The sequence below is a fragment of the Dermacentor variabilis genome, chromosome 2, assembly GCF_050947875.1.
Source record: "Dermacentor variabilis isolate Ectoservices chromosome 2, ASM5094787v1, whole genome shotgun sequence".
Classification (NCBI taxonomy): Eukaryota; Metazoa; Arthropoda; class Arachnida; order Ixodida; family Ixodidae; genus Dermacentor; species Dermacentor variabilis.
Genome location: NC_134569.1, coordinates 37,370,277 through 37,397,104, shown reverse-complemented (window position 1 = coordinate 37,397,104; position 26,828 = coordinate 37,370,277). Strand labels below are relative to the sequence as shown.

The window sequence follows — 26,828 nt, the reverse complement described above, 5'->3', positions numbered from 1 at the left end:
GACCCTCTGCTAGGGCAAGTCGGAAGGGAAATGAACAAGGGCTCAAAGCCGCCTGGATACAGCAAACGATTCGCACACTACAGACAAGACTCGGATAATTTCAAATAATGTCAACTCGTACTGACACTCAATACGTTGTTAATTTTTGGGCAGCCAAGGCTGGGTGCAGTGCCGAATGGCCATGAAATTATTGATTTCCATCGACTACACAACTTAGTAAAGAATGTTGCAAAAGCCCGCAACGCGATAGGCGCGTTAACTAATCCACACGAAAAAACATGGGATGGCGTCTAATTTTAGCCCTTTGAAATAAAGGAACTTGCATGGGTGCGTCATCAAAACTCGGTTGCATGCACTCTTTGTGGGCCAATTCTGGAGATGGTGTGATAAAAACTGGGACAATGTAGTAGCAAACTGGGTAATGATAAAATCGTCTTGCCTGGCAGGAAAGTATTTGCTATGCTGGAAAATGCGGTGCAGAACGCGAACACACAATACTTAATCACGTATTTATTTATTTACTTATTTATTTATTCATACTGCAGCCCTGTTGGGCTATAGCAGGAGTGGGCAAAGAATAAACACGTTTGCATATTAAGTAGCAAATAGAAACCGCACAGTGTACAAGAACAAATAAAGAAAAAGAAATATGCAAAGCCAGAAAAACACTGTCGGTCTGAGCGCCATAGGGATAACATGACTGATTATACAATTATGCTAGGGCTTTCGGCAATTCAGACAATGAGAATGACCAAACAATGCCAGGTAATGAATTCCAATGATAAATAGTGCGTTAGAAAAAAAAAACTATTTGAATATGTCAGTGCGCGAGTTGAAAGGTGCGAGGTTTAAAGCATGGTCACTTCGAGTAAAATATGGGCTTGCAATAGTTAGGGGACTTATCGGAAAGGCAGCGTAATGAATTGAAAAAAAAAAGGACAATACAGTATACAATATACTTTTGGAATGGGAGAAGAATGTTAGGAGTTCCTTGCGGGGCACTTGGGAATATCTAAAATTGCATGTTACGTAGCATTTGATTGAAACGCTTCAGGAAAGTTTCACTTCGCTGATGGCTCTCATATGAGTTCGTGACAGATTGGCTTAAGAACAGCCAACTTCAAAGACGTTTGAAGTCAGCTCCTCTCTGCAACAAAATTCATGCATCAATCTTTATCCCCATACTGTTGATCTGCCCATTTGCAGGTCACGCTGACAGTCATCAACGCTCCAGTCATCAACGCTAGAGCCCTTGGGAAGCTGTGCCTATGTTTTATATAGAATATACCTATTCTCGCAAGGATTGACTGACGGGCTATTTGGTTCATCATCACAGAAAGAGCAGCGCTTCAAGACGGGACACAAAGGAGGAACCACAGCGCAGTGTGCATGTGCTTCCTCCTTTGCGTCCCGTCTTGAAGCGCTGCTCTTTCTGTGATACCTATTCCCTGGCCTTTCTATTGTACCTGAACAAGGTAGAGGACTTTCCTTCAGTATAGGGATATGGAAATGTCGCAAGCATCTCGATCTTTTACTGCACCTTCTATGATGACCTAAAATAAAATAAAAAAAAATTGGCTGGGGCTTAGCTAAGGTTAAGCCTGGATATCTCGAAGCGAAAAGGTTCGTTGATGCTTATGATATAGTTTATGGTTTTGCTTTATGATTTAGCTTAAGGTTATGCTTACGGTTTAGCTTATGGTTATGCTTTATGATTTAGCCTATGGATATGCTTACGGTTTAACTTATGGATATGCTTATGGTTTAAGTTATGGATATGCTTACGTTTAGCTTATGTTTATCCTTTATGATTTAGACTATGGTTATGGTTACGGTTTCACTTATGGATATGCTTTGGTTAGCCTATGGTTATGATGTACGTGTGCCTTGTGTAGTTATGAAAATTGCTTATCAATGATATATACCATAAGTTATGCAGAATTATTAAACTTCTTTATTCATCATTGTTGGGCACATTGTCTTGCGATTTCTGTACAGCCATAAACACAGCTCTCTGTATCGGTAGTATCACTCTCTTCTCCTTCCATGTTGAATGCGCATGCCTATACTCTGGCAAGCGGTTATATAGTCGGCTTCCGCGATAAACATGCGCTTGCGGCGAACGTCAAACGATGACGCATAGCGCGTACGGAGCCGAACACGCTTACGGAGCCAATTCAGACATACGCCGGCTCGCGCGAAGCGCGGTGTTGACTACACTGTAAAAAATTTCCGTAATTTTACGGGGGATTTCTGTCATTATACGGAGAACTGCAGATAAAAATACGGAAAGTATGTCATATTTCAAAAATACGGCAAAATCTGCCGTTAATATACGGAAAGTGCTCTCCGTATTCAGCTTTACGGACATTTTCACTGTAATCATATAACGGCTATACACTGTTTTGGACGAAACAGAGAGAATTCCGTATTTTTGTTATCTGAACATCCGTATATTGTGAGAAAATTTAAGCTGTCTGAATGAGCGCTCGTACTCATAAAGTTTCAGCTAACAATACTTTATTGAACACGCAAACTGTACGCATTATGAAGTTGCGTACAAAATGTGAGAGCTAGCCTTCTACCAAAAGCTGCAATAACAGATCGTATAAATATATATACGCATCTTCTATTCCGGTCGCAGTTTGCCGCGCATATGGGCTTTGTAACGCTGATCATATGCGCAAATATATGCGTGTTCTCGCAATGTTCTCAAATTAAGCGCTTTTATAGTTAATAACACAGCATATATGTTTAAGTGAATGAAGAGCCGGGGACATACGTGCATACGTAAACAAGCTTGCGGCACTCAGGTGCTGGTGCATTTACGCCAGCATTTACGCCATATACGCCAAAAATTGTGCGCACTCTAAATCAGTACCGAAACGCAGGGAGTGGTATAATGACCGTAACTGCGTTTACATTTGGCAATAAATGGTCTCGAAGGGGACTGGCGGCCTATAGATCCAAGTACAACGGTCGGAGGAAATTTTCGAATGCGGCAAGCAATTAAACCAAATGTCAAAGGGCACTGCTGAACTGCAATGTAGTTGGTTGAACTCATTCCCATGATATTTACCAAATATCTCGTCTCTGACAATAACTGCCCATTCATTGAGACAAATCGATTACGCATAATCTTCACTGTTCATGTGTTAATTCTTGCGATAAGATGTAATCGCAAACATTTGGCGCTTCATCTTGAAACAAGACCGGTAAGCGCGCTCGTTCTTGTACGGTAGAATAAAGAACGCGAACATGCACCGACATGTGTGAACTACTGGAAGGTGACTGAAGATGAAGGACCTATTACCGTGCTAGTACTGTGTATACTGTCAAAAAGAAGAAAAAAATAATACGGAAAGACAGAATGCCCAGTGTCGAGATGTAACGATTCAAGCTTTATTTCTTTTTGACCTAGAATGCAACACCATTAGTTCCATGTGCTTTATGCATGGGTAATGTTATGACACAACTCATTATTTACCCGTTCATTACATGCACCAACCAGCCCAAATTATCACTGTACTAGAGCTTCTGGACGCATCGCAGTGCACTGCTTTGCACTTTATTGTAGCACAGGGGTTTGCTATCGCCAGTAGCGAATGCTTTGGTTGACCTCCCTGCCTTTCAGCTTTTTGAATTCTCTCTCCCTTTGTATAAAACGCACTAACTTGTGGGAGAGAAAGCGTTCTCCTCTTTTAGAATTCAATTAATTGTCAAGCAATTATATTGCAGTTCGAGTAACTAGAGCACAAATGCGAAAACGAAACCGATTCTGTTCGGTTCTCCGCGCTCAGAGTGCGGCACCAGGGGGCAGCACGCGCTGCGCGTCCGTTGGAGTGGCGGACGGAGCTGCACATGTGTAGTCAGCCGGCATTTTTCGAGTCGTGTTGTAAGTGTTGTTAATTCGCCGTAAATATCTCTTGATTTGTACTCAAGAGTGGAGCAAGACCCCAAGGAAGAGAGATTGACGCATCGGGAGCGAAGAACAGAAACGATGGATGGTTACGCTGCTTGGGTCTCGGCACGTTCGAATTGGCAAAGTTCCGAATTTGTCGCTGTGTCGTGTACGCTTGTGCGCTCGTCATTTGCCGTCATCGCGCGGAGATATTTGCGCTGGATGTCTTTCACTTCGTGTACAAAACTCTGCACGCTGCGGCATCGAAGAAGTTGTCCTGTGTTTGGGTGCACGTATGCGCTTGGACACGGATAGCCTGCTTGCTCTCAACGGGTGTTCAACAGTCTACGCGCGCTCGTAACTTGCTCATGAGGTAAGCCCATTTTAATCTTATTTGGTTTGCATAACGTAGGTGTTAAAATGATGTGTGGTTAGCCGGTGTCGCGAACAGAAATATTGTTTCAAAAGACCACTATGCAACGTCTTAGGGCAAAAATGACGCATGAATGGGGAAAGGGATCACCCTATCTTTTCAGATCGATTCCAGTCGTAGCGCGATTGGCTCGATCGCAATTTCCGTGAGGTACTTCTAACCTTTTGTTCACTCGCGTTAAAAGCGTAGAATAAAACTGCGTTCAGTTGAGCTCTTGTATTGACGCTTGTATTGGCTTGAGAGCACACTGTATCCGATACAAGAACTTCTGTTAAAATACGGAAATAAATGTTCGAGGCAATAGCAGTCGCTCACTACCTGTGATCGTTACTTTCTTGCTTGGGTGCACGTTTTAATTGTGACCAGAAAAAAAAGTTCTTTGCTCTGCTGTGTGTTTCCTTGGTGCAACTTTTTGCGGTGCAGCAAGACGTGTTCCTTCGAATGATGTCTGGGCAGTCAAGGCATTCGTGTCAGTAAGCAAGCAGTAAACGGGGTATCAGTGCGAAAAGATTTGGACCTACAAGAGAAGCGAATGGTATCATCATAGACTCTTTTATTTGACGAATAATTCAGTTGTGTTACTAAAGCGGAGAGTGGATATGCATGAAAGTCAGATTGTATTGATACTCAGCAAAAACAAGGTAACTTATCATTACTAATCAATCCTTTTCTTTTACTGAAAGGCAAGTTGCTGTTGTGCTGGAGCTGAGAAGAGGTCTGCTGCCTGCAATGGGTCCATCTCTCAAGTTATTGCAGTATTGTAGCTCTCAAGGTGAGTGGATTTTTTTCTCTTAGCTATTTGCCACCTGAATCATGACCGTTTACTTAGCTGTGTAGGTGATCACTGTTAGTGACATTGGAGTGCTGGTGGACCAGCACTCCTTTATGATTGCAACGCATATGACAGAGTGCAGCTGTGGCAGTATGCAAAGGTGTTAATCTATAAGCCAAATTAGGTTCTTTGAGGTAATATGTTAATATATTGATGACATTGGATTGTGGTCTAGCAGGCAAAAATGATAAACAAGAAGAAATTTTAATTTGCACTTGGTAAGATGTGCAAGCAATTCAGGCTGTTATACATGAAATGGGACATTTGTAGATGTCTTCTACAGTGTTGCAGTCCTGAATTGCTTCAGAGTTTAGTGATACCACTATAATTTCTCTGTAGAGCATGCAGCACAGTTTAGCATTGGGGGAGGCTGGCATCAACAGGCGTCTACTTACTGTGAAGTTCAAATGAGGTGTTACTGTTAGGGTGAATATATATAATTTATGGTTTAATTCTAATCTTGTGTCAGGCAGACATAGTTTACCCACTTGGTTAAACAATAGAGATGTAATATCTATGTATACAAGTATTACCCATTCATTTATGCCATTTAGACAATGGCATAAATGCGTGGGTAATACTTGTGTACATAGACAATACATCACTATTGTTTAACCAAGCGGTGCCCCTGCATGCTAAATTTTACAGGGCTATTATTAAGTAATGTCAGCTTTTGTTGTAACATTAAGGCACCTTTTATATTATTACAGATTACCACCATTGTGCACCATCATAGTGTGATATTTACACTAAATGTATTTGACTTTGCTATAAAACCCTGCACAGCAGTGCATCATGAAATTTTTTTTTATAGTTTCTGGCCTCGGAATGCACTTCACGTTATATTCTTGTTTGCAACAAGACTATAATGCAGGTTTCTCTCCTTATGTTTTGTGGCACTTCAAACTGCGGCGAGCTAAACCATTGGGCAGCAATACTGGATACGCTACTGCGTGTGGAGCTGTCTTCAAACACACACAAGGAATACATCATTGCTTTTTTAGCTCAAAACAACGGACACAAGAAAGACGACAGAACAAGGTGCTACTCTCAACTGACATCACTTTATTGCGTCCCTCCTTTGTAGACAGCAGAATCTAGAAGAACATGCGCTGTGAACACCCATGTGCAGCAACCACCAACATCTGATCAAAAAAGCACACTCATGCGACAGAATCAAAAAAAAAAAACATATTGAGCACTGTACGAGGTTAAAGAAAGCACACTAATGCACTGTGACCCCAATGACTGTATGAAGAAAACTTCCGATAACTCTCTGGCGGAGGTATCACGGCTCTTTTTCAAAATCATAGCATCACGAAACATTGCGAACCTAAGCGATCCATACCAACAGGCACAGGTTCCCATTTGGCTCAACATTGTAAAATATGGAAGTGCAAAGCCATGTTTCGTGATACTTCGATTTTGAAAAAGTGCTGTGATACCACCGCCCGAGAGTTATCGGAAGCTTTCTTCATACAGTCATTGGGGTCACAGTGCATTAGTGTGCCTTCTTTAACCTTGTGCAGTGCTCAATATGGTTTTGTGGATCCCGTCGCATGAGTACACTCTTGTGATTGGTTGTTGATGGTCTCTGCACATGGTGCTCACTGCGCATGTTCTTCTAGATTCTACTATTTATAAAGGAGCGACGCAATAAAGTGATGTCAGTTGAGTGTACCGCCTTGTGCTGGTCGTCTTTCTTGTGTCCATTGTTTTGCGCTTAACAAAGTATTTATGGATTCACACCAACTAGCCCGCCAACACATTGTGTTGCGGGCACTTCTGAAGTACTGTTTGTCCAATAACCTTGGTGGCATGGAAGCGCCGTCCACTTCTATGCGTTGCTTTCTGTTTCATTGTGGCATCACATCACATTATAATCATAATGTGTAGTATGTACTTTTTCCAAGAGACCCATATTCCTATCCTTGTGTTATATTTGCTGTCGCATTATTTATGTGCAAATGACTGACCAGTGCTCCAAGCTCCATTTTATCGCAAAGTAAACTACTGGTACCTAAACAGTTCTGTATATCAGAAAACCAAAGCTGAACTGCCGAACAGTACCAAGCGGCAGCCTTAGTGCAGTGTCAAGTAGTCAGATTTTATTGGTCATGCAGAGGTGCACAGGATAGCTCTTTATTACTTGCTGAATAATTAAGCTGTGTGAAAACTGAGTATTTACGTAGCTTCAACCACATGCTATTGGCCATTGCTCCTGCCCTCATCAAATGTGGAAGATTATCAAGGCATTTCCTATTCTCTTTTTCCTTATTACAGTGGGATTACTGCATGCGTAAGTAGGAAACGGATCACACAGGCAATCAAAAGCCAACAATGTGTAAACATGGAACATTGATTGTACAGTTTGATGACCCAGAATAAGTAGAAATACACCATAAATGATTGACAATTAACTTTTACTTGACACAGGGCTAGAGCATACAGTAAGCATACTGTATGCTCATACGGTGTCACATCAATTTAAATTTTAGTGTAGCTTTACAGTGTACGCTTCTATTGTTGCTTTCTGTCAGAGGAATGGTAATGTTTTGCGTGTATAGCAACTAGACTGTCTATATACAGTAGTAAAAATGTGTGAACTGTATTTTTTAATGATTTGATAGAATGTGTAGCACAATAAAGCCAGACAATCAACGCACAGTGATGTGACTTTCTCTGCACATGTTGCAGGTTCAAAAAAAGTATGGTGGAAGCTGTTGCCAAGGTTCCGACCAGAAAAGACAGCCAGTATAAAAGGGTACACGCCACTGATCTCTACTACAGGGGATGAACAGCACATCGAGCGCCCTCGACTGAAGCTGGCCTTGTCCCGGAAGTTGGTGCTTCACAACTTTGCGGCAGCACTTTGTTGCACGGGTGTGTGGCATTTCTTCCCCTAACGTGCCTGCCTGATGTGCCATAACCTACCCAAGCAGTGTTTCGAGGTGTCCAGAATTTTTCCATTGTAGTGTCTACAGTGTCGCTAACATAAGTGGCTTGCAATGGAAACACTGGTAAATCAGAAAAAACTTGATGTAAGAGAACACTATCGTATACGGGTTCAGATTGTCATAAAAGTGCTTACCAGACATGTAGAGACCTCCTAAAATGTGAAAAACCACAAAGAAAAGTTTTTCGGCAGCAATATTATCTGATCGCACGCACTAGTTAGTCCACCATATGCCCTGCTTCCAGGACAAGCGACTGCATGACATCGCATTTCCACTGGCTTCACCTGCATCCGGTGCGGTGTGCTGCATCCAGCGAAACATGTTAGAAATCAGTGGTGCACAGTGTTTTCTGTCCCCTTTCTCGACGCCTACTGAACACATGTTAAACTGTTTCCAAAGCAGACAAACAGAGGGAAAGGGCTCTGAACACATTGCATTTTAAAGTGGCTGGTACTGGGTAACGCAAGTACTGTGGCATAGTAGATTTGCACCAGGCAACCTGGGCGCCCAAAAAGGCTGCTGTTTACTTGCAAATGGCCAACATATTGTGAGCATGTTGAAGTACTTTTTTTATTCTCATCGCTTATTTAGCTAATGGAGACAGCTTTCACAACTGAAGAAGCCTTGGAAGCATGAAACACTTCACAAAACCAGCTTCAATATATCGTGTCTGCATCACAATTTCATGGCTGCATGAGTGAACCCTCTGGTTAACATGTAAGAGAGTTCATGATGTTTGCCATGCATTATCCACTTTATTTAGAGGTCAACCCTATCTTGAGATTTAAGCTGATGTTGCGTTTAGAGAAATTATGGCCGAGAGCCAGCTTTTGAGAATACAGATTGAGCTTGACAGATTAAATGCCAGAACAAGTCGTTGAGGATTTCAGATCAAGAATCTTCAAAGGCCAGTTCATTTAGTGGTGTTAATATTCTGCTTGAAGTTGTTGATTGTTACGTTTATATGGTGCCCAAGCATTGCGGTAACAACTTCACTTGGAGTACATAGCAAGGGTGTATTCGATGTAAGCTTCTGGCTTTCTTTCTGTGTTTTCAAAAACTGGTTTCTTGTTCAGTTTAAATTTTCAAATTTTGCATTGTTGATTAGGTGTGTCCTGTTTCCTTTTCCTGCAGCTTCTTAGTTAAACATCTGAATAGTGAACACAACTTGACCTTTTGCTTGATTGTCTAGATTACATGCCCTCGATGCAAAACAATTTCACTTCAAAACTGCTTGTACCATACTGAAAGAATAACTTTGAAGCAGCCATAGCCACCAATAACACGCAAGAGATGATTATGAAAATTTTAATATTGTTTTTGAGGGTGTCTTAACTATCATGCACCAAGATTTAGAAATATGTAAATGCGATGTAACTAGACAAAATGAAGGTGATGTTTGCCATCGCTTGGAGATACTCTGATTATATTGTGCATTCTGCCTAATTACATAATTCTTAATTAGTTATTAAATATGTCAAATAATAAAATGAAATGTGTCAACGAAAAGTTGTAGAGCAATATGAAAGCCTCCTGATACACTTTTTTTGTTACTCTTACTCATTGTGTGCTACATAAAAGTGTTTTTCCAAGGAATAAGCCTGCGAATACACATAAAGTGTCTTGAGTGGCCAGTCATGTGTCAGTTTTGTGGTGCAAAGCCACGAATACAACTTAAATGGGTTCTTTTAAGAAATAGACTTAGCTCAGAAAATTATCTTTCTATGTGCAGCCTGTGGAGACAAGGTTTCTTAGACATGGCCATGGCCCTCAAGGAAGATGCCGAGGCCACAGGCAGTTCCTCCAGTGACCGTGAAAAGGTCCCCTGGGGCACAAGTCTGGTTTGGCACCCCCACCTTTCTCCTGCAGCTTTTCTGTCTACTTAGCTAACCAGGTGGGTCAATGATGGCAAAGGGAAAAAAGAATCAACAGCATCAAACGCAGAACTTGCTGAAGCTCAATGCATTTTTGGTGTGAAGTGTTTCCCTTATCATTTATCAAAAAACAGGTAATAAGTATATGATATGGTCTTCACACGGACACCTCTTTCCCACAGAGAATTAGCTGTAAAAAAAAGCAGCTTATGAAGGCTTGAATATTAGCGAAGATGATGTGGCATAGATAGGTTAATGATTATGAATGTTTCTAATGAAGGTAGTGGTAGTAGAGTGAATAATCAGAGTTTATATATAGATTGAAAGACATTTCATTCCAATGCCAGAATTTTAAATCATCCCAAATAATTCTTGCATTTTATAGTCTTCATTTTATAGTTCTTGATGCTTGCTTCTTGCTGACATCATTCTTATGCTGCATAATTCACCTGTTATAAATTCCCTATTTCTCCCGTTCAAGCAACTTTACATTCATCATAAGAAACCTCGTAGATGAGTTCCAGAAACTTGCTGATGAGATTAGGGGGCGGCGTGTACCCCAGGCTTAGATATGCATTCAAGAGCCTCATATCTTGCAAATGTTAGAAATACTCCTGCTAAGCAAGTTCTTGGTGTCATACAAGGTTATTTGCGAATACGAATTTGCCTAAATTTAGGAAACAGTCAATATAAAACATGTCAAGCGATATCGCTGACGATACACACACATTCCAACTGAACTAAATACAAATAAATATAGCACCAAATGCAGAATCATTGGCATGATGCCATTCTTTCAGTGGAATAAAATCTGTCCTGCATTGTAAATCTGGAATCCTTTATAATCCAGACTACTAAATACTTATGAGGGTTGTGACGTAAAATATGCATGTATTTATTCCTCATTTTTTTACTTTAGGACCCGATAATGCTTAAACAGCAGTGAAAGAACTGGGATCACAGTACCTAATACTTTATATTGCTCCAGAAATTCGTTTCTTTGCCGATCGCAGCATTCGACACTAACAAGAAGGCACATGACACTTAGGGTGGTGCTATTCACTTTGATTGTTTGGGAACGAAACCCATAATGTACATGTTATGGCCCTGCGTGTCATTACGTTTGAACAACAAAAAGGTAGGGGGTTTGCGTTTTGCAAAACTGCATGGAGGTTTTCACTGTGTGCAATTAAAATTAGGAACCTTCCCAGCTCATACTAAATGCATTCTCCAAAGCTTTAGGTTATACAGGTGCACTACTTTACACAGAACACACTCTTTTCCCTCGTCACGGCTCACACTCTTAGGCAGAGTTACACCCTTTGAAGTTACACCCTTCTTCCACACAACGATAATTGTCATCTGCCTTTATGCATTTCCTTTCTTTAACGCTGCGAGCCCTGTGCTTTCCAGTAACGAACGGCATGCGCGTTATCAGCATGATAGCATTCCCGACAGCAAAGTAGCGGGCGTGGCGTTTTCAAGAAAGGAAACGCATCAAGGCAGATAACGATTATTGTTGTGTGGCAGAAGGGGCACTCCAAAGGGTGTAACTTTGCCTAAGAGTGCAGGTGGTGATTCAGATTCTTGAAAGGTGTTTCATTGTATGGGATGGCACATCGCGCTTCACTTATTTGCAGAATATTGCATTCCAATTGTGTCATATGAGATAAATCCATTAGAGAGCTTTAGCTTGCCCTAAATTTATTACAGCTGTGTACTGGTAAACTGGCCGCAGCTTGCAGTGCTTGTGGAAAAACAATTGTAACTGCCATATTATATGTAACTGTTCGTGCACAGGCATCGGCAGCAGCAATGGTTAGGGTACACTTGTTTCTTCTATTCTGCGGTATGCATCCTCCACCAGAAAGTAGTTTTTTTCGTCTTCCTCTTCTACCATATTGGAATGTGAAATGGGGTGTAATTTGTAGGATATACTCTTGCATAAACTTCATGAGCATTTATTCTTGTCTGTGCCACAGATCATTGTTGCTACCACTGTAAAAGCAGGGTGCCTGTTTACAGCACCCGTAGGGAACAATCTGTGAATCTTTAACGAACAGTAAGGATAATGAATAATCGAATAATTTTTAGTAATTTTCAACAAATTTAGCACTCTTTGCTTTCCACTATGGTGTTTTTAAAACCCTAATCTTGGCACAAGGTTTGAGTGCAGGATGTCATTTTGTGTGAAAGAGTACACTTGTGCGCATAACACCTCATCGTCAACATTCTGCTGCACAGAATGTCATTAGCTTTCGTATGCATTGGTCACTATCTCACAAACCGGTTGCTCCTTTGTTAGTTGGAATGTAGCATTTATGTAAAGCACATTTGATGTTCTAACAAAAAGCATTGTGCCCTCTTATCCCCTAATTCTCCTCATTTGATGCCTAGTGTTGTAATAGCATGGTTGACACCATAAGAGTCAGTGTGGTGAATAATTGTCTGGTGGAGTAGGGGGTGTACGTTAACTTAAGCAACTTTTCCAGATGACTTGAATCAGTATTGTGGAATGCTGTTTTTTTTGTTCAATCACTGTTACCAAGTTTCACTTTGGTTGTGGCAACAAGTATAATGTAGTTCGCTAGCACTCCTGTCAACACATATAATGTGCAGGCATCTGTGTTGAAAAAAAGACCAGCTAATGGTTTGCCAGGAGCTAAGGTCCATTTAGACCATTAAATTTTGAACTTACACTGGTGGAAATAACTGGTGAATGAAAGCACACCCAGGAGAGCTGACCATAATATTTTCTTTCATTATAACACTGCTGAAGCTTTGAACCGCATTTGAACTGGCTTGTTTAAAAAATGACCCATTTCCTTGTTCAAGTAAGGCAAAGGTTCCACAGGAAGACAGAAACTTGAAGCCGTTAACAGCAGCATGAATATAAACAGCGTTCGACGTTTTGCAATCTTGCACCTGGTTATATTATCCATCCCATTTTTTTCCACAGGCTGTTCTTTACTGTTTTATGGTCATACCCAGTTTAATCTTAATGTCCCTATTTTTTAATATTTGGTTAATATATCTTTTCTTCATTGGCTTTCAACAAAATATATATTCATAATGTGCCTTCATTTACCATTTGCAGTGATCTTAACCAGATGCATCTTGATACAAAATTTATTTTCCTTAATTCTTCGTTTTCCTTTTCCAAAAGTGCAAACTGTTTATCTTGATACCTATTTTGTCTTCTGGGAAGATTGGGTCTACTGGATTAATGACTGCTTACATGTGTACATCGTTTTCTGTTTTGGTCACCCCTACTCTTGGCAAGTACTGACAGCATTGCTCATACCCGCTCCATCACAATCACCACTGCCAAGCACACCCTTCCTTCCTTTATTTTAACACTTTGGCTTCTCTTGACCTATTATATGCACCAGTTACTTCTCCCCCAATGAGGCTAGGGGCCAGTGAGATATGCACAATCCAAAACAACACAGCCAAGGAAAACATTTGCTACCCTAATGACAAGCACCTATGTCGAAATGTTGGCTACAGCAACATCCCTTGTTCCAACAATGTTGATCTACTTACATGTTTTTCTAACACAGAAGTTACTGCTTTGTCGTGTTCTGTGATTATACTTTTTGCCGCTTTCTTTAGGATGGATATTCACGAATACTATTTGTTTCTCCTAACAGCAGCAAGTTTATCCTTGCAAGCGTTTGGAGTCAAGAACAACTTTCACCAGGAAGAAGTGCAAGACGAGTGATTGAAGAAAATAAAGTTGCTTCTGTGATCTAAGAACTTGAGGACTGAAATGTTGCACCTTTTTGTATATATGCTATGCAGTGCATTCATATCACAAAGTGCAAAGTGTTTTATCTCTGCAGCCATGTCAGTGTGTTGGCAAGACAATTTTCTCGATGGTGACCTGCTGCTTTGACTATGAGCTGCCTTCATGACATTTGCATTAAAGGAGATGTACTATCGTGGACAAAAGTACCCTGGAAGTGCGAGCGTTGACCAAATTGCATTTCTGCTCAAGACTGCTGAAAACAGTGGGTCACGTATGCACATTCCGAACGCAGATGGTGGCACGGCTGATCCCAGCAAATAGCACACCAATAAAATTCGGTCAACTCTCGCACGTCCTGGGCAATTTTGTCCCCGATGGCACATTCTTCGAATAATGGATATGCTCTGCAAGATGAAATACGGGAAGCACCTGTACTTTAACGGATATAGTACAGATTTAGCATACGGAGTCTTTCGTTTTCTGAATACGGCAAGCACCTGTTTTTTAACGGTTATAGTACAGATTCAGCTTACAGTGTGTTCCGTTTTCTGAATACGAGAAGCACCGTACTTTAACGGTTATAGTACAGATTCAGAATACAGAGTCTTCCGTTTTCTAGATACAGAAGCACTCGTATCTTGTATTACGGTCTCTTTTTTACAGTTGTCCGTTCTACGGAAATGACCGTTCTTAATTTACGGAAGAGTGTTCGGTCACAAATTACCAGCAAATTTTCTGTAAAGTAAGGAAAATTTTTTTTACAGTGTAGCGTAGTGAAGCTTTTCGCTTCAAAATCCGAGGACACCTTTATAAGTTGTGAATGCGAAAACATTAATGTCCAACGGAACGGTGCGAGTATTACTTTTGCGCTGCGTGTATTGCTTTCAAGTTTTGCCGCTGGGTATGTTATGAAGTTTTGTGATTAAATTGGAGTGGGTTATTTCTTTTGTACAGTTTCTACGTTAGCATGTTGGGTGTAGACCGCAAACATTTGGGCGATATTTATGAGAAATCCACGACGCCGCATGCCAGCGACGTTCCTGTGCGACGAGAGACCGAGGAAGCAGCAGCGGCCACCAAGGCCGGATGTTGCACGCAGCAGCTAAGCCCAGTGCGAGTGAGAGAGAGAGAGAGACAGAGAGAGAGACGGACCGCGCGCCGGCTTCCGAGAACGAGACGGCAGCACCCGCGCGCGCGCGTCGCGCGACCGTCTCGCCGATGGCAACCCGCCTCTCCCCGCGGCGTCGCGTCGCCCTATCTGCTCTGTCGAGGCTCACTGGTGACGTGGCGTCGCGGCCATCCTCCCACGCAACACCTGGCGCGCTATCGCCGCAGCAGGCGTTCCGTTTCGTCGGCTCTGCTCCGTCGAGGCGCGCTCGTGAAGTGACGTCGCAGCCAATGGAAATTTAGGTGCTGTTTCCCTGCTACCGACGCTGGCTTTATTGCTCAATGCCCAATTTGATGCTTGCGCATCAAACGTTTGTAAACGTTCAATTGAACGGGCGAGGCAACGCCATCTGACTCTGTTAAAGTACGTCCACACTAGCGACAAAAACGCGCGCGACACGCCGCGCGCGGCAAGATTCACGAAAAGCGGCAGGAACGCGCGGCAAACGCGCGGATTGGTGCGAGACCCATTTTTTCGCGGCAGCCGCAAAACGAGCACCAATAAGAAGCGAGCCGCGCTGTTGTGCCGCCACCTGTCGCATAAGCAAAGAATCATAATCTATGGGCTCTGAGATTGAACAGTGACACGCACGCCGTAAAATCTCAGAGGCCATTTCCAGTCAAGGGGGCTGTTTTTGTTAAGACTTCCCACAACGCCACCGAGACGTCGACGAAGAAGTCGCCTCGCAATGGAGGCGTTTTTGGAAACCGTTCGCGGATATGCGTACCCCTATGACAAACCGAACGTCGATTTCAAGGACAAGGAGCTGCGCGCCAACCGCTGGCACATTATTGGACAGCAGTTTGGCATGACAGGTGAGTAATTAGTGAAATTTTCTGAATGTTCCGGGAAGATGCGCGAGCATGTCATTGTGTTTGTACATACCATGCAGGCGAGCAGGCAGCGGGGAAATTGAAGGACTTCCACGACCGCTGGCTCAAAATAGCCATGGATGGAACACGAAATCGGCAGGACGGAGAGCGCGTTGTCACGAGATGTATCGAATGGAACGAGACAACGCGGGACTCTACGCGCCGTTGCCGCGTGCCGCAAAACGCGACTGTGGACTCCTCCGCGCGCGTCTGCCGTGTGGGCGCTTGCCGCGTGCGGCGTGTCGCGCGCGTTTTGGCCGCTAGCGTGGACGTGCCTTTACGGCGACTGATGAAACAGAAACTTTGTCACGCCCCCGAAACGCTACTCTCACCCGAAGTCAGGGGCGTCTGCTGTGGACGGTACTGTTGTGTAGGGTATTGGGTAAAGGAGTCGTTTAACCATTTAATGATTTTTTTACGAGTTTAGTGGTCAGTACGCATTAGCCAGAGGCAGCCAACAAAATAAACAACGATAGCAGTATATATATCATTCCTACAGATGATAATGAAATCTTCGGTATATTTATTTCCCTTAAAGATAGTGCAGCTTGTGACCTATATGGAATACAGATAAGACCATGCAGTTAAATATATAATAGACATTATTTTACCACATCTTCGCAATATTTATAACTTAGCGCTCAGTACAGGTGTCTTCCTTAAGAAAATGCAGGTATCAAAGGCGGTTGTGATATATAAAGGAGGTGACGAAAATAATTTTTCTAATTACCGACGAATTTCCATATTACCCATTTTTTCTAAAGGCCTAGAAAAAATAATTTTGACAAGATTAACCAAGTTCACTGATAAATTCAATATACTTAATGACGCCCAGTTTGGCTTTCGCAGTGGCCGTTCCACAGAAGACGTTCGATCGACTGAATCATCAAACACTACTAATAAAATTACAGTTGTATGACGTTCGCGGTTTACCATTAGTTCTCATAGCATCATACCTCCGGAATCGCATGCAACGTGTAGAAATCAATGGCTACTCATCTTCATGTAAACCCGTAAATACAGGGGTTCCACAAGGGAGTATTTTACGTCCCTTATTGTTTAATCTCTATATAAATGACATCAGAAATATTAATAAAACCCCTAAATATGTCTTATATGCAGATACGAGACTATTATTCCGTTCACAGAATTTACACAGCTAGTGATATAAACGATGTTCTTAAAATTCTTAGCACGTGGTGCAGTTTGAATTTATTACAAATAAATGTAAACAAAGCAAAAGCTATATTTTCACTACCCCAAATAAACTTCTCACTAACAGACATCCTAGTTCTGGACAATTCCGCCATAGAGATTGTTGACGCTGTCAAAACTTCTGGAGTTTACTTTCATAAAAATTTGTCGTGGGACACACATACCAACCACCTCGTTGCTCGCATTTCTGAAACCGCAGGCGTCTTCGAAAAATCACAATTTTTTCTTCCGAGTAGTGTATAACTATAACTGTATCATCCATTATTTTCCTCTCAAATGAGCTACTCTTTTCTTGTTTTCTTTTCTAACAAACATAAATAGATTACATGTACTGCAAAAGAAAGCTATCCATCATATAGCTGGAGAACATTGCAGAGCACACACAGGACCGCTATTTACACGGTTTTGCGTAGTTCCTGCTCACAACTTCTACTCATACAATTTAGCCCTCAGATACAAACAATGCCTTAAATTTTCTGATGGAATATTACGTACATTAGCTGAACTTAAGAAGAAAAACTCACCCTTACTCTTTCCATAATACTGAAAACTGGATTATTCCATACACTCGATTAAATATGAGTGAACAGATGCTTTGTTACAGACTGCCATAACCTTTAAACTACTTCATAGAACATGAAATATTCATTGAATCTACCAGTAAGAAAACACTAAGACAATTTCTTGTATCCGTTGAGTAGCGCACATCTGAAGCACATTACACTGTGTACTAGTGTAATGAAACTAGTGAAATGAAATTCTAATAAAGAATATTTAATGTATTTCTCTTGCTTTCAGAAATGGAACATTTGGTTTATCGTGTTTTTTCTTTTGTGTGTATGCATACTAAGTTTTTCTTTACCGTAATTACGCATAATGAGTGTTTCTTTCTTTGATGTTCGACATCAACTGCCATGCTATACGCCTTGTAAAGGGGCCCCGAATCCCCGTCACGTGAACAGAGTTTCACTTTTTGTTCGGGCCTCCTCCATTTTTTGTGTATATCTGAAGAAAAATGGAATAAAATTGAACTGAATTGAGCACTGGGTTCACAAGAAAGACATGGTTTGCCCTTATGTGCAAGTAGGTCGGTTTACTATGGATTTCAGCTTTAAATGTGCACATATGGAAGTGCGAGCTCATCAGAAACATTTTACACGGTGAGCTGACTTTGGAGGGGGATGACGCACGTAGACATACGTTAGTATAGCGAAAACTTAATCATTTACAATTTATTGAATTTATTAAACTGACATTGGGCTCTTATAGTAGACAGCCGCTGGACCAACTTGAATGAAATTCTTTGCATTTGAGAGAGAAAGTTAATTCTAGTGATTATATAGGAAGCAGGAATTTGATTTAGGATCTTAAATTTTTCTTCGGAAATTGCCCAAAATCAGCAAGTTATAGAAAGAACGAAATTTACAAATCTGTAACTGTGCACCAACGACAGATATCGTAATTTTGTGCACTGCATCTGTTAGAGTATTCCAAGCAGACAAATTTGGTATATAAGTGCATAGCTTACGCGCAATTGTTACGATGTTTACAAGGGTTTTGCAAAGTCTTACTCAGAAAGTAGCATATTTCATAGCAATGCATAATATGTATTATTAGGAGTAGTTAACATAATTGTATTATTGTTTTTTTATTGGCGACTTACAGGTTTGCAAACTTGATACATCAATTTCGTGAAGCTTTGCAATTTTCAAGAATGTTTCTAAAGCAGTTCATGACATAAGTTGAAAATTAATTTTTACAGTTACTAGATTTCAGCTTGTTTGAAATGCAACAAACCTCATCAGCACTGGTGCGATGGTTGCCGAAGAAAACGATTTCACAATTTACATGTATTCAGATAGCTCGCGAACTAAGGATCATCTTAATGCAGAGCGAATACCCATTTCGTACTACATGCCACCGTTACAGGAAACCCCGCAGAGCCACTTGTTGCTGTGAGAAAACTCGCAACGTCACAGTAGCTTAGCTATACTGCTTAGACTACCACGCGCTGGTTGGGTGCCAACAACAACATTTGGTAGTTAAAATTTTAACTAAGTACAAAATTAGCTTAAATACACTTTCTCCCCTTCCCAAGGCATATTTTACGTATGCATACGCACCACAAGTCGCGGCCGTGGTTAACCAGCCATATTTAACCTTCAAGTGCTCCTATATATCGTATTCCGCGTTCGCCGGCAGAGCCTTTCGCCAGCCATCGATTGAATGCGGATGGTAAGTTAACGAAAAGCAATATTGTGAGTCGCGGGCACTCTTACTACGTAATCCAACTTTACAGGGAACCTGTATGTCTGTATGTCTGTAGACAGCTGTATGTCTCAAACAACAAATAAATGAAATGAAAAATGAACAGAGAATTCTTGCACTCTACGAGGCGTTGAAGTAGAATGGTTAAGAGGAAAAAAAAAGAAAGGGGAGGGATTGATGGGGGCGTCACGAAGACGAACAAAACAAACCCGTTTCTTTCTTGCGACGTCAGCGCGCATTTGCACTTCCATCAAAAAATGACTCGCGCTTGTGCGCTCGAGCGCGCAGTGAACTTCCTGAAGTGCGGTGGAATGCTAAATTGCAAACGCTTCGCATTTCTTTCACGCAGAGGTGTGCGTCTGTGGAGAGAAACGAACGGGCAAAAATAACTGAGAGCTCCTGTGTCGTCAACTTGTAATTACGTTTCTTGCTGCTCTCACCGAACTTAACTGGCGATCGCGTTTCTCCCCTCGGCGCAGTAACGAGTGCGTGCGCGAGTCTGATTTAGGGAGCGCATCAGACTCAACACTTCGATATATGATGACTTTAATCCTAGCAATATCCAGGATATCGCATGGTAAGGACGTAATATTCTACGTGAGATGACAATAGTGTGGAAAATTACACTTGTCTTCACCTGAGCCCTGTGGCTCCCCTTCCCTTGAACGCGCATGCGCAGGCCTGTGAGGAGGTGTTGAAGCAATCGAACAGCGACGCTGAGTGCGTGATGAGGTGTGGGACACTTTCAGTAATACGAACATTTGCTGGACACTAGAACAATGGTAGCGCGAAGTGAAGGGACACAGGAAGATTAGACATACGCTACTTCCAGCTGAGGTTTATCGTGGAAAAACACAAGTATAAGTTGTGTAACAAAGCAAAAACAAGCAAAGGTGTCGGCCGGTGTTTCTTTACTTCGCGCTACCGTTTTTCACAGTAACATGACATACCAACTAACAAAATTCGCCGCCCTTCTGAACATTAGGTAGCCATTGTTCCCTCCTTAAGGCTTGTGTAGGGCGTGTATTTCACGAGAATGGCGCATACAATGAGGCCGCAGGTTCATGCAGGATTTTGTTTGCAAAGTCATTTGCAGACTGATTGAGGCTGTGTATCATTCACAATGGGCAAAGTAATTTGCACTGGTAGTGAACAGCTTGTCCTCGCAAAATATGGTGGCAGCACCTAAAAAAGTGCATGGACTGACAAAGCTCTCAGTGCTACAACAATAACACGTGTTACGTTTCTTGCACGATGTATGACAGAACACGCACTCCATAGCTTCATGCACCTGTTGACGACAGCGCGACCAGCCCAGGAAAGCAAATCTGAACGAGCACTGAGAATAGCACCCGTGCATAAGCTTACCCATGCCTGAGCTCCGTACCCTGTCAACATAGAAAAAAATTATGTTCACAGACGTTTCCCCCTCCAATACTCTTAAAATCGATCCTAACATAAAACAAAACAAAAACTGATTTCTTTAACGACGCGGTTAGCCACGAAGCTTAGCCAAAACATCCGAAATCCCTTGCGAAAGCCTGCGGCGGATACTCGATGGCCAACTGTCATGGTGGTGAATGCGCCGAGACGCGGAAAGGAAGAAAAATAGAGAAAAGGGCGCGAGAAATACCACGTGACGGCGCTCAACCAATTCGGAGACGCAAACCTCCTCTCCTGCCTCCTCGCAGCAGCGGCGGTGGCAAGATAAAAGTATGTCGCTACGTTTTAGTTTTATTCAGGGACCTTAATGCCGCCGGAGTTCTTACGACGTAGTTTTGCCACATGCACACTCACCGTCGAGTCGGATATACATCTTATGCCTGGTAGCCTCCAGGATGCTGCCTGCTTCACATGCTTCATCGCGTGCTTACTATCACTGGCATTGTTTGGCCCTGCGAGCGAAACTGTAATGAATAAAGACCGTGCGGATTCATGGACTTACATTTGTGAATGTGAAATAAAGTTGCCACTGCTTCTTAAAATACAACTTTCATTTTCGTAAGATGGCTGTCTGGGCTAGTTGGCAATCCATACTAAATGTAAACAGCGCAATAGCATCACGGGGACGAAAACGAGACGAGACGAGCGCTGTGTTATCACTTTCGTGTTGTGACCAATTCCTCGGAAAAAAGGATCAAACAATTTTTAGAGCGCAGCTCTTAGGTGCCCGTTCCTGCTGCGAGCATCGGCGCTGGCGTTGTCCCTCGTAACCGAGCGAACGAGCCCAGCGAAGGATGAAAGCGAACGTGGAGCGCAGAGGGAGATGAAAGACGCCGATAGCAAAGAGTGCGAGGAGGACAGCGTAGGAGGAGGGTGCAGCAAAACCGTGAGGCGGGAAGAAGACGAGGAAGGTGTGGCGAAAGCGTGCGAAGGAAAACGAAGTGCCGCGCAAGACGGGTTTTGCGGCAACGATGGCTACGAGATGGCTTACAGTAGCCCGTTTCGTCTTTATGGAAATAAAGCGCTGCATGAGCGGAGGTCTGTCTGCGGCGGCTGCTGTGAATTGCGCCCCCGCCTCACACACGCGCTGTCTCTCGCAATCTCCTGATTAGCGAGGCACTCGCGCTACACTTCGCTCCATTTGCAACATGCCGCACGAGATAGATTGTCCGTGCCAGCCAATATATCGCGAAATGAAGGCCCTATGCAGCTGCGCTCAAATTTCGCATTAAGGAGTATCGTAATCGTCGGTGAGTTCTTTCTTTTCTTTTCTTCTTTAATGGGCAAGGTAAACTGATTAAGGAAATAGTGCATTAGACTGCAGATGAAGCGACAAGGACGCCAAAGAACGTTGTCCCAGTATACAGTTGATCCCGACTGGACTACAATATGAGTGCGCTTTAGCCCGGCCGTGGTTTGGCCAGGTGGGAAGAGGATCAGTGGTTTTGTTCCGCTATCTCAATATCGGCCGAACATCGAAACTTCAGTTGTGCTCGCACTTAGCAGCTGAGTAGAGTAACGCCCATTTCACGCGGGCAAATTTAGTTCGCTATATTTGATTGCAGTTTTGGTAAGGTAGTAGAACGATGGATCGCGCGCGAAATTGTGCCACGTTCTTTTTGCCTTGAAAGCACGCTCCGTTGCATGAAAATTACGTTGCAAGAAAGCCAATGGTGCTGATGTCGACAGGAAATGAAGCGTTTTCATCCTTCACAAGCAACGTATATTTGTCTTGACGTGCCTGCTGCCTTCTGAACTTAATGCCCCGCTACGCGGGTAAATTTAGTATTCTGTATTTAATTGCAGTTTTGGTAAGAATAGTCCAGCGACGGATATTGCGCAAAATCCTACGTCAAACACCTTTTCGTTTACCTGTAAAGCGTGCTCCCTTGCACAGGTAATGTTGCAAGAAAGCTGTAAGTGCTACTGACAGCAGGAAATGAAGGGTTTTTGTTCTTCGCAAGCAACGTATACTACAGCGAAAGCTGTATAAGACTAACCTACCATAAATTTTTCGGCGTCCGGCAACAGAAACGGACTTAGCGACGTCTAACAAAACCATACGGGTGCAGTGCGGCGCCGCAGATGTCAAAATGCACGAACAGATTAGAACGCTCGCAGTGAACAATAGCATCACGTCAAGGTTATCGCATTGTATAAGCAGGAAAGGTATCAGAGCTAAAAACAGCTGCGTTATCTATGGGGCGGATACCTATAGTTCGTACGTCCGAAGAGCGACATGCGTACGAGGAGCGCCGGAGGGAACAGCAACGAGAAGGTAAACGGCGCCGGCGCGAAACGACCACCGAGGAAGAACGTTCCCGCGATGCTGAACGAAAACGACAATCGCGAGCCCGGGCACCTCCGAACGAGCAACGAAGCCAGATTCGCAACGCAAAAGATGACAACCATCCCACTCTGTGAAGTTGGAATGGTAGCGAAAACACTTTGCTTTTCGTTTGAGAACTTTGACTGTCGTCAGCTTTCGCTGCCATTCCATCTTCACAGAGCGGAATGGTTATTTTTTTGTGCTGACGTTGCTGCTGCCTTCTGAACTTAATGACCTCCTACATGAGTAAATTTAGTATACTATGTTTGATTGCAGTTTTGGTGAGGATAGTCCAACGACGGATCGTAAGCAAAATCGTACGTCAAACTCCCTTTCGTTTGCTTGTAAAGCGTGCTCCGTTGCATAGACAGTAGTGTTGCAGGAAAGCCGTAAGTGCTACTGACAGCAGGAAATGAAGGGTTTTTGTCCTTCGCAAGCAACGCTTATTTGAGTTGACGTCGCTGATGTCTTGTGAACTTAATGTGCTCATACATGGTTAAAGTTCGTGTGCTTTATTTAATTGCAGCTTTGGTAAGGATAGTCGAAGGACAGATCGTGCGCAAAATCATGTCACTCCTTTCTTTTTTTTTTTGTAAAGCGTGCTCCGTTGCATAATATATAGTGTTGCAAACAAGCTAACAGTGCTGCTGACAGCAGGAAGTGAAGCGTGTTTTTTCTTCGCAAGAAATGTTTAATTGTGTTGACGTAGCTTATGTATTCTGAACGTATTGCCCACATGCACTCACTCAAGCGTTTAATGTGTTAATGTTGCGAAGCACCTAATGAAAGCGGTTCTTTATCACCTCGCGACATGATGAAGAAAATTATAAGGAACACGCTAAACTAGGAAGCACTTGTGCCTGTTGGGAGTATGAAATATCTATGGTTGACGTTACGAGTTAAAAATGATTTTTTATAGGAATTCTAAGCATCGCATCAAAGTTGTCGGCTGAATTAAAACGACGAAGTGCTATTCACTCCGCGATTAGAATACGCGTCTCTGTTCCGAGACCAGGACCTTGCGGACTAATCTATAAGCCTATCAGCAATAGCATCCACTGAGGGGAGACTATACTCTCGCTTGTGAGACATTAGGTGCATGTAGCAGAACGAAAAATATCCTGATAACAAGGAGTATGCGTGAAGCAACTGTTAACGTATCACCTAATAATACATCATCTTGAGAAAGGGAATGGTTACCATTGGCAAAGGGGAACGAATTGTGCCTCCAATAATTCGGAAATAAAAGGCCGGAAGGCCCGTTAAATACTCCGTCATAGTGACAAAAGAAGATTCCGAGGGACGTAGCCGCGTAACACGTCCCAAGGCGAAAGAAGCAGTTTGATACCGAGGACGATATGTGACACTGAAACCGGAAGAAATGCGAGCTTATATAGTTGGGAGCGTCAGAGAGCCTTTATCGGGGCAGCTCGAGACAGCTGCCATAGTCGCTGCCCGCGTCGCAGCTAGAGGCCGTGAATTGTGCGCTAGTGCGGCGACGACTGTTTTAATGTGGAATGCATTTCCGACGTGTTTTCAGTCAGGCGTCGTTCGGCTTTAGCGCTTCCATCTCGTGCTGCACAATAACCGCGCTGTTATTGCGGCCTAAACACGAACCTTATGATTTCTGAATTAGTCGGTAATAACGTAGCACAGACTTCCGGCGGCTGGTATAACGCGATAGTCGCGCTATTTAATATTGGCGCGCCATCGCCGTGTGATGCCAAGCCAGATTAAATATGTCGGAAACGCGTGTCATGTGGCTGCCGCTTTAAAATCACATTTGAATGTCTGCATCCTGTAGCGTACTGGCAGAGAGGGCGGAGAAGAAAACACTAAAGAAAATGTGTTCGCTGACGACGTAATAAAAATAATTTCGGGCTACTTACATGTACTGTCGCCGTCAGACTTAATCCGCACAAGCCAAAATATGCCTGTGAAGGTCACTGAGAAAGAGGATCAAAAGAAGTGGAAAAGAAACAGAGGCTTTAAAGAGCACGCACTATGCGGCTTTAGAGCTTATCAGGCGTCAGCACTCGAAAGAGACTCTCAGAGGTAAATTCGACCACAGTAGCGGAGGAAAAATGACGAGATGGCGCCTGTATGCAGCAGGCATACGATCTTATACATGACACCTCATCGCAGCGCCGTATAGGCGTCATTTTTGTTTTTCTCGCGCAATTTAAGAAATTGTAGCTCGCGTAAGGGCAATGTTGCACTAAGTTATCACGTGGCAAGCTTCAAGAAATCTATACCATAAGGTATAGATGTCGTGTCGTCTGTTTACGTGTTTCACTTTGTCATACGAAGCTAATGAGTTGGAAATTTCATTAGGTTTGTCTGTATATTATTGACGAAATAAATATACAGACTATGACTATTGAAAGGCAACGAAAGAAAAATAATTCTTTAGGTGAGGGGAGATGCGATAGATATAAGTGAACGTCACTTGCGTGTTAAAATCATTGAGTAAGTCTTCTTTTTCTCGTAGGGGAAGTTCGCGGGAAAGTTCAGTGTTCACTGCTGGTGCCAATGCGGTATTGATCAATGCCAGCAACGTTATCCTCTTCAGGGGCTGCGTGCACGATTGTGTTCGTCAAGATGGTGCAGCAAAAGCAAAATCACTCATAAAAATAATGCTATTTAAAGCGTTTCCTAATTCCCACATACTTCGGAATAAAGCTTTCTTGGAAGTTTGATTAACAAGTAGCGTCCAAACCAACATACTTGCGACAACTTACTACCAGTAATGGACGCCAATCTCGAGGGCAATGCTCATGCTGCTGCGGGTGCGGGAAGCAATTGCACGAAACGGAAGCACGTCAATGCCTCCGTATTTTCGGCCTCACCTATGGTAAACTAGATTAAAAATATACGGGTGGATTTTTGCTTTCGCTGGGAGTACGTCGTCATGTGGCGAGTTCATTTCTTTTCAAGCGAACAGCTTTCTTTGACTCTTTGCCCCATTTTTGTAGTCGGGTTTGTAGGGGTTTTTCCCGTTGTGAGAATGAGGACAGGACTGCCGCAGATGCGGAGCCAGCGAACAAAAACTTGGACAGAGGGGGAGGGGAAACAATGGCTGTGTCTTCGGATCTTGCTGGTTGGGCAGAGTGGTGCTGACGTCACGCCAGAAATCGGTGAGCCTTGTGGGTCGGAGAAGGGAGGCGGCCAACTGTTTTGCTACGATGACTGTGGCAGCAAAGGCAAAGAAGTTAGAAAAGCGACGCGAGACTCCGCGCCAACGAAAGGCCGCCACCACCGCCGAGGAATGAGAAGAAACGTTGCGCCAACGACTTTCACAGATAAGTCAGCAAATTTAGAAAGCTATCCACTTAGTTTGACAATGATCTACGATAGTTTCTTCATTTCTTTTGATTCCATTGAGAAAGTTGTTTATAGGAAATATTTCTCAAATGGCTGGATGGGTGCCTTCCAAGTAATCTGTACATAGAATTGTTGACGTTCCGATATCTGACACTCCTGTAGGGAGTTCACGCACGGAGTCCATATTTGGTAAGCTTCACAAAACACCTCAGAATGCGAAACTGTGAATTCGTTCTGGTACTGCACGCGTTTAATTATACTGAAGAATAAAAAATAGTAGTGAAATTAAGTTTTCAACGTATGAAATAATTGGCGCCTGAAGAAGTCTGATATGATGCACAGTATATTTTTAGCGCAAGTAGAAAGATAGGAACTAAGCGTTAACATTATACGTTTTTTATTTCAATGCAGAGTTTTACCATGATTGTTGAGGTCAACGAAAGGTCAGAAAGAATCTGACA

The 26,828-nt window shown here is 42.8% G+C and overlaps 1 protein-coding gene across 2 annotated transcripts; it reads left to right on the top strand.

Moving 5' to 3' along the window:
- The first annotated feature begins 3,568 nt into the window (after window positions 1–3,568).
- LOC142571635 (uncharacterized) lies at window positions 3,569–13,756 on the top strand. 2 transcript variants are annotated; one of them, XM_075680147.1, is made up of 5 exons: window positions 3,569–4,274; window positions 5,018–5,106; window positions 7,864–8,049; window positions 9,856–10,017; window positions 13,654–13,756. In XM_075680147.1, exons 1-4 carry the CDS (start codon window positions 4,270–4,272, stop codon window positions 9,876–9,878), a joined length of 303 nt encoding a protein of 100 aa, XP_075536262.1. In that variant the 5' UTR covers window positions 3,569–4,269; the 3' UTR covers window positions 9,879–10,017; window positions 13,654–13,756. The 2 variants fall into 2 exon arrangements, with proteins under 2 accessions (XP_075536262.1, XP_075536261.1); XM_075680146.1 differs by having other exon boundaries at window positions 3,570–4,274; window positions 13,651–13,756.
- The last annotated feature ends 13,072 nt before the right edge of the window (window positions 13,757–26,828 follow it).

Bases quoted from the DNA above. Each gene is read 5' to 3' on its own strand.
- LOC142571635 (XM_075680147.1), top strand. The intron at 5,107-7,863 runs GTGAGTGGATTT...CACATGTTGCAG, and splicing joins GCAGTATTGTAGCTCTCAAG to GTTCAAAAAAAGTATGGTGG. The intron at 8,050-9,855 runs GTGTGTGGCATT...TTCTATGTGCAG, and splicing joins GGCAGCACTTTGTTGCACGG to CCTGTGGAGACAAGGTTTCT.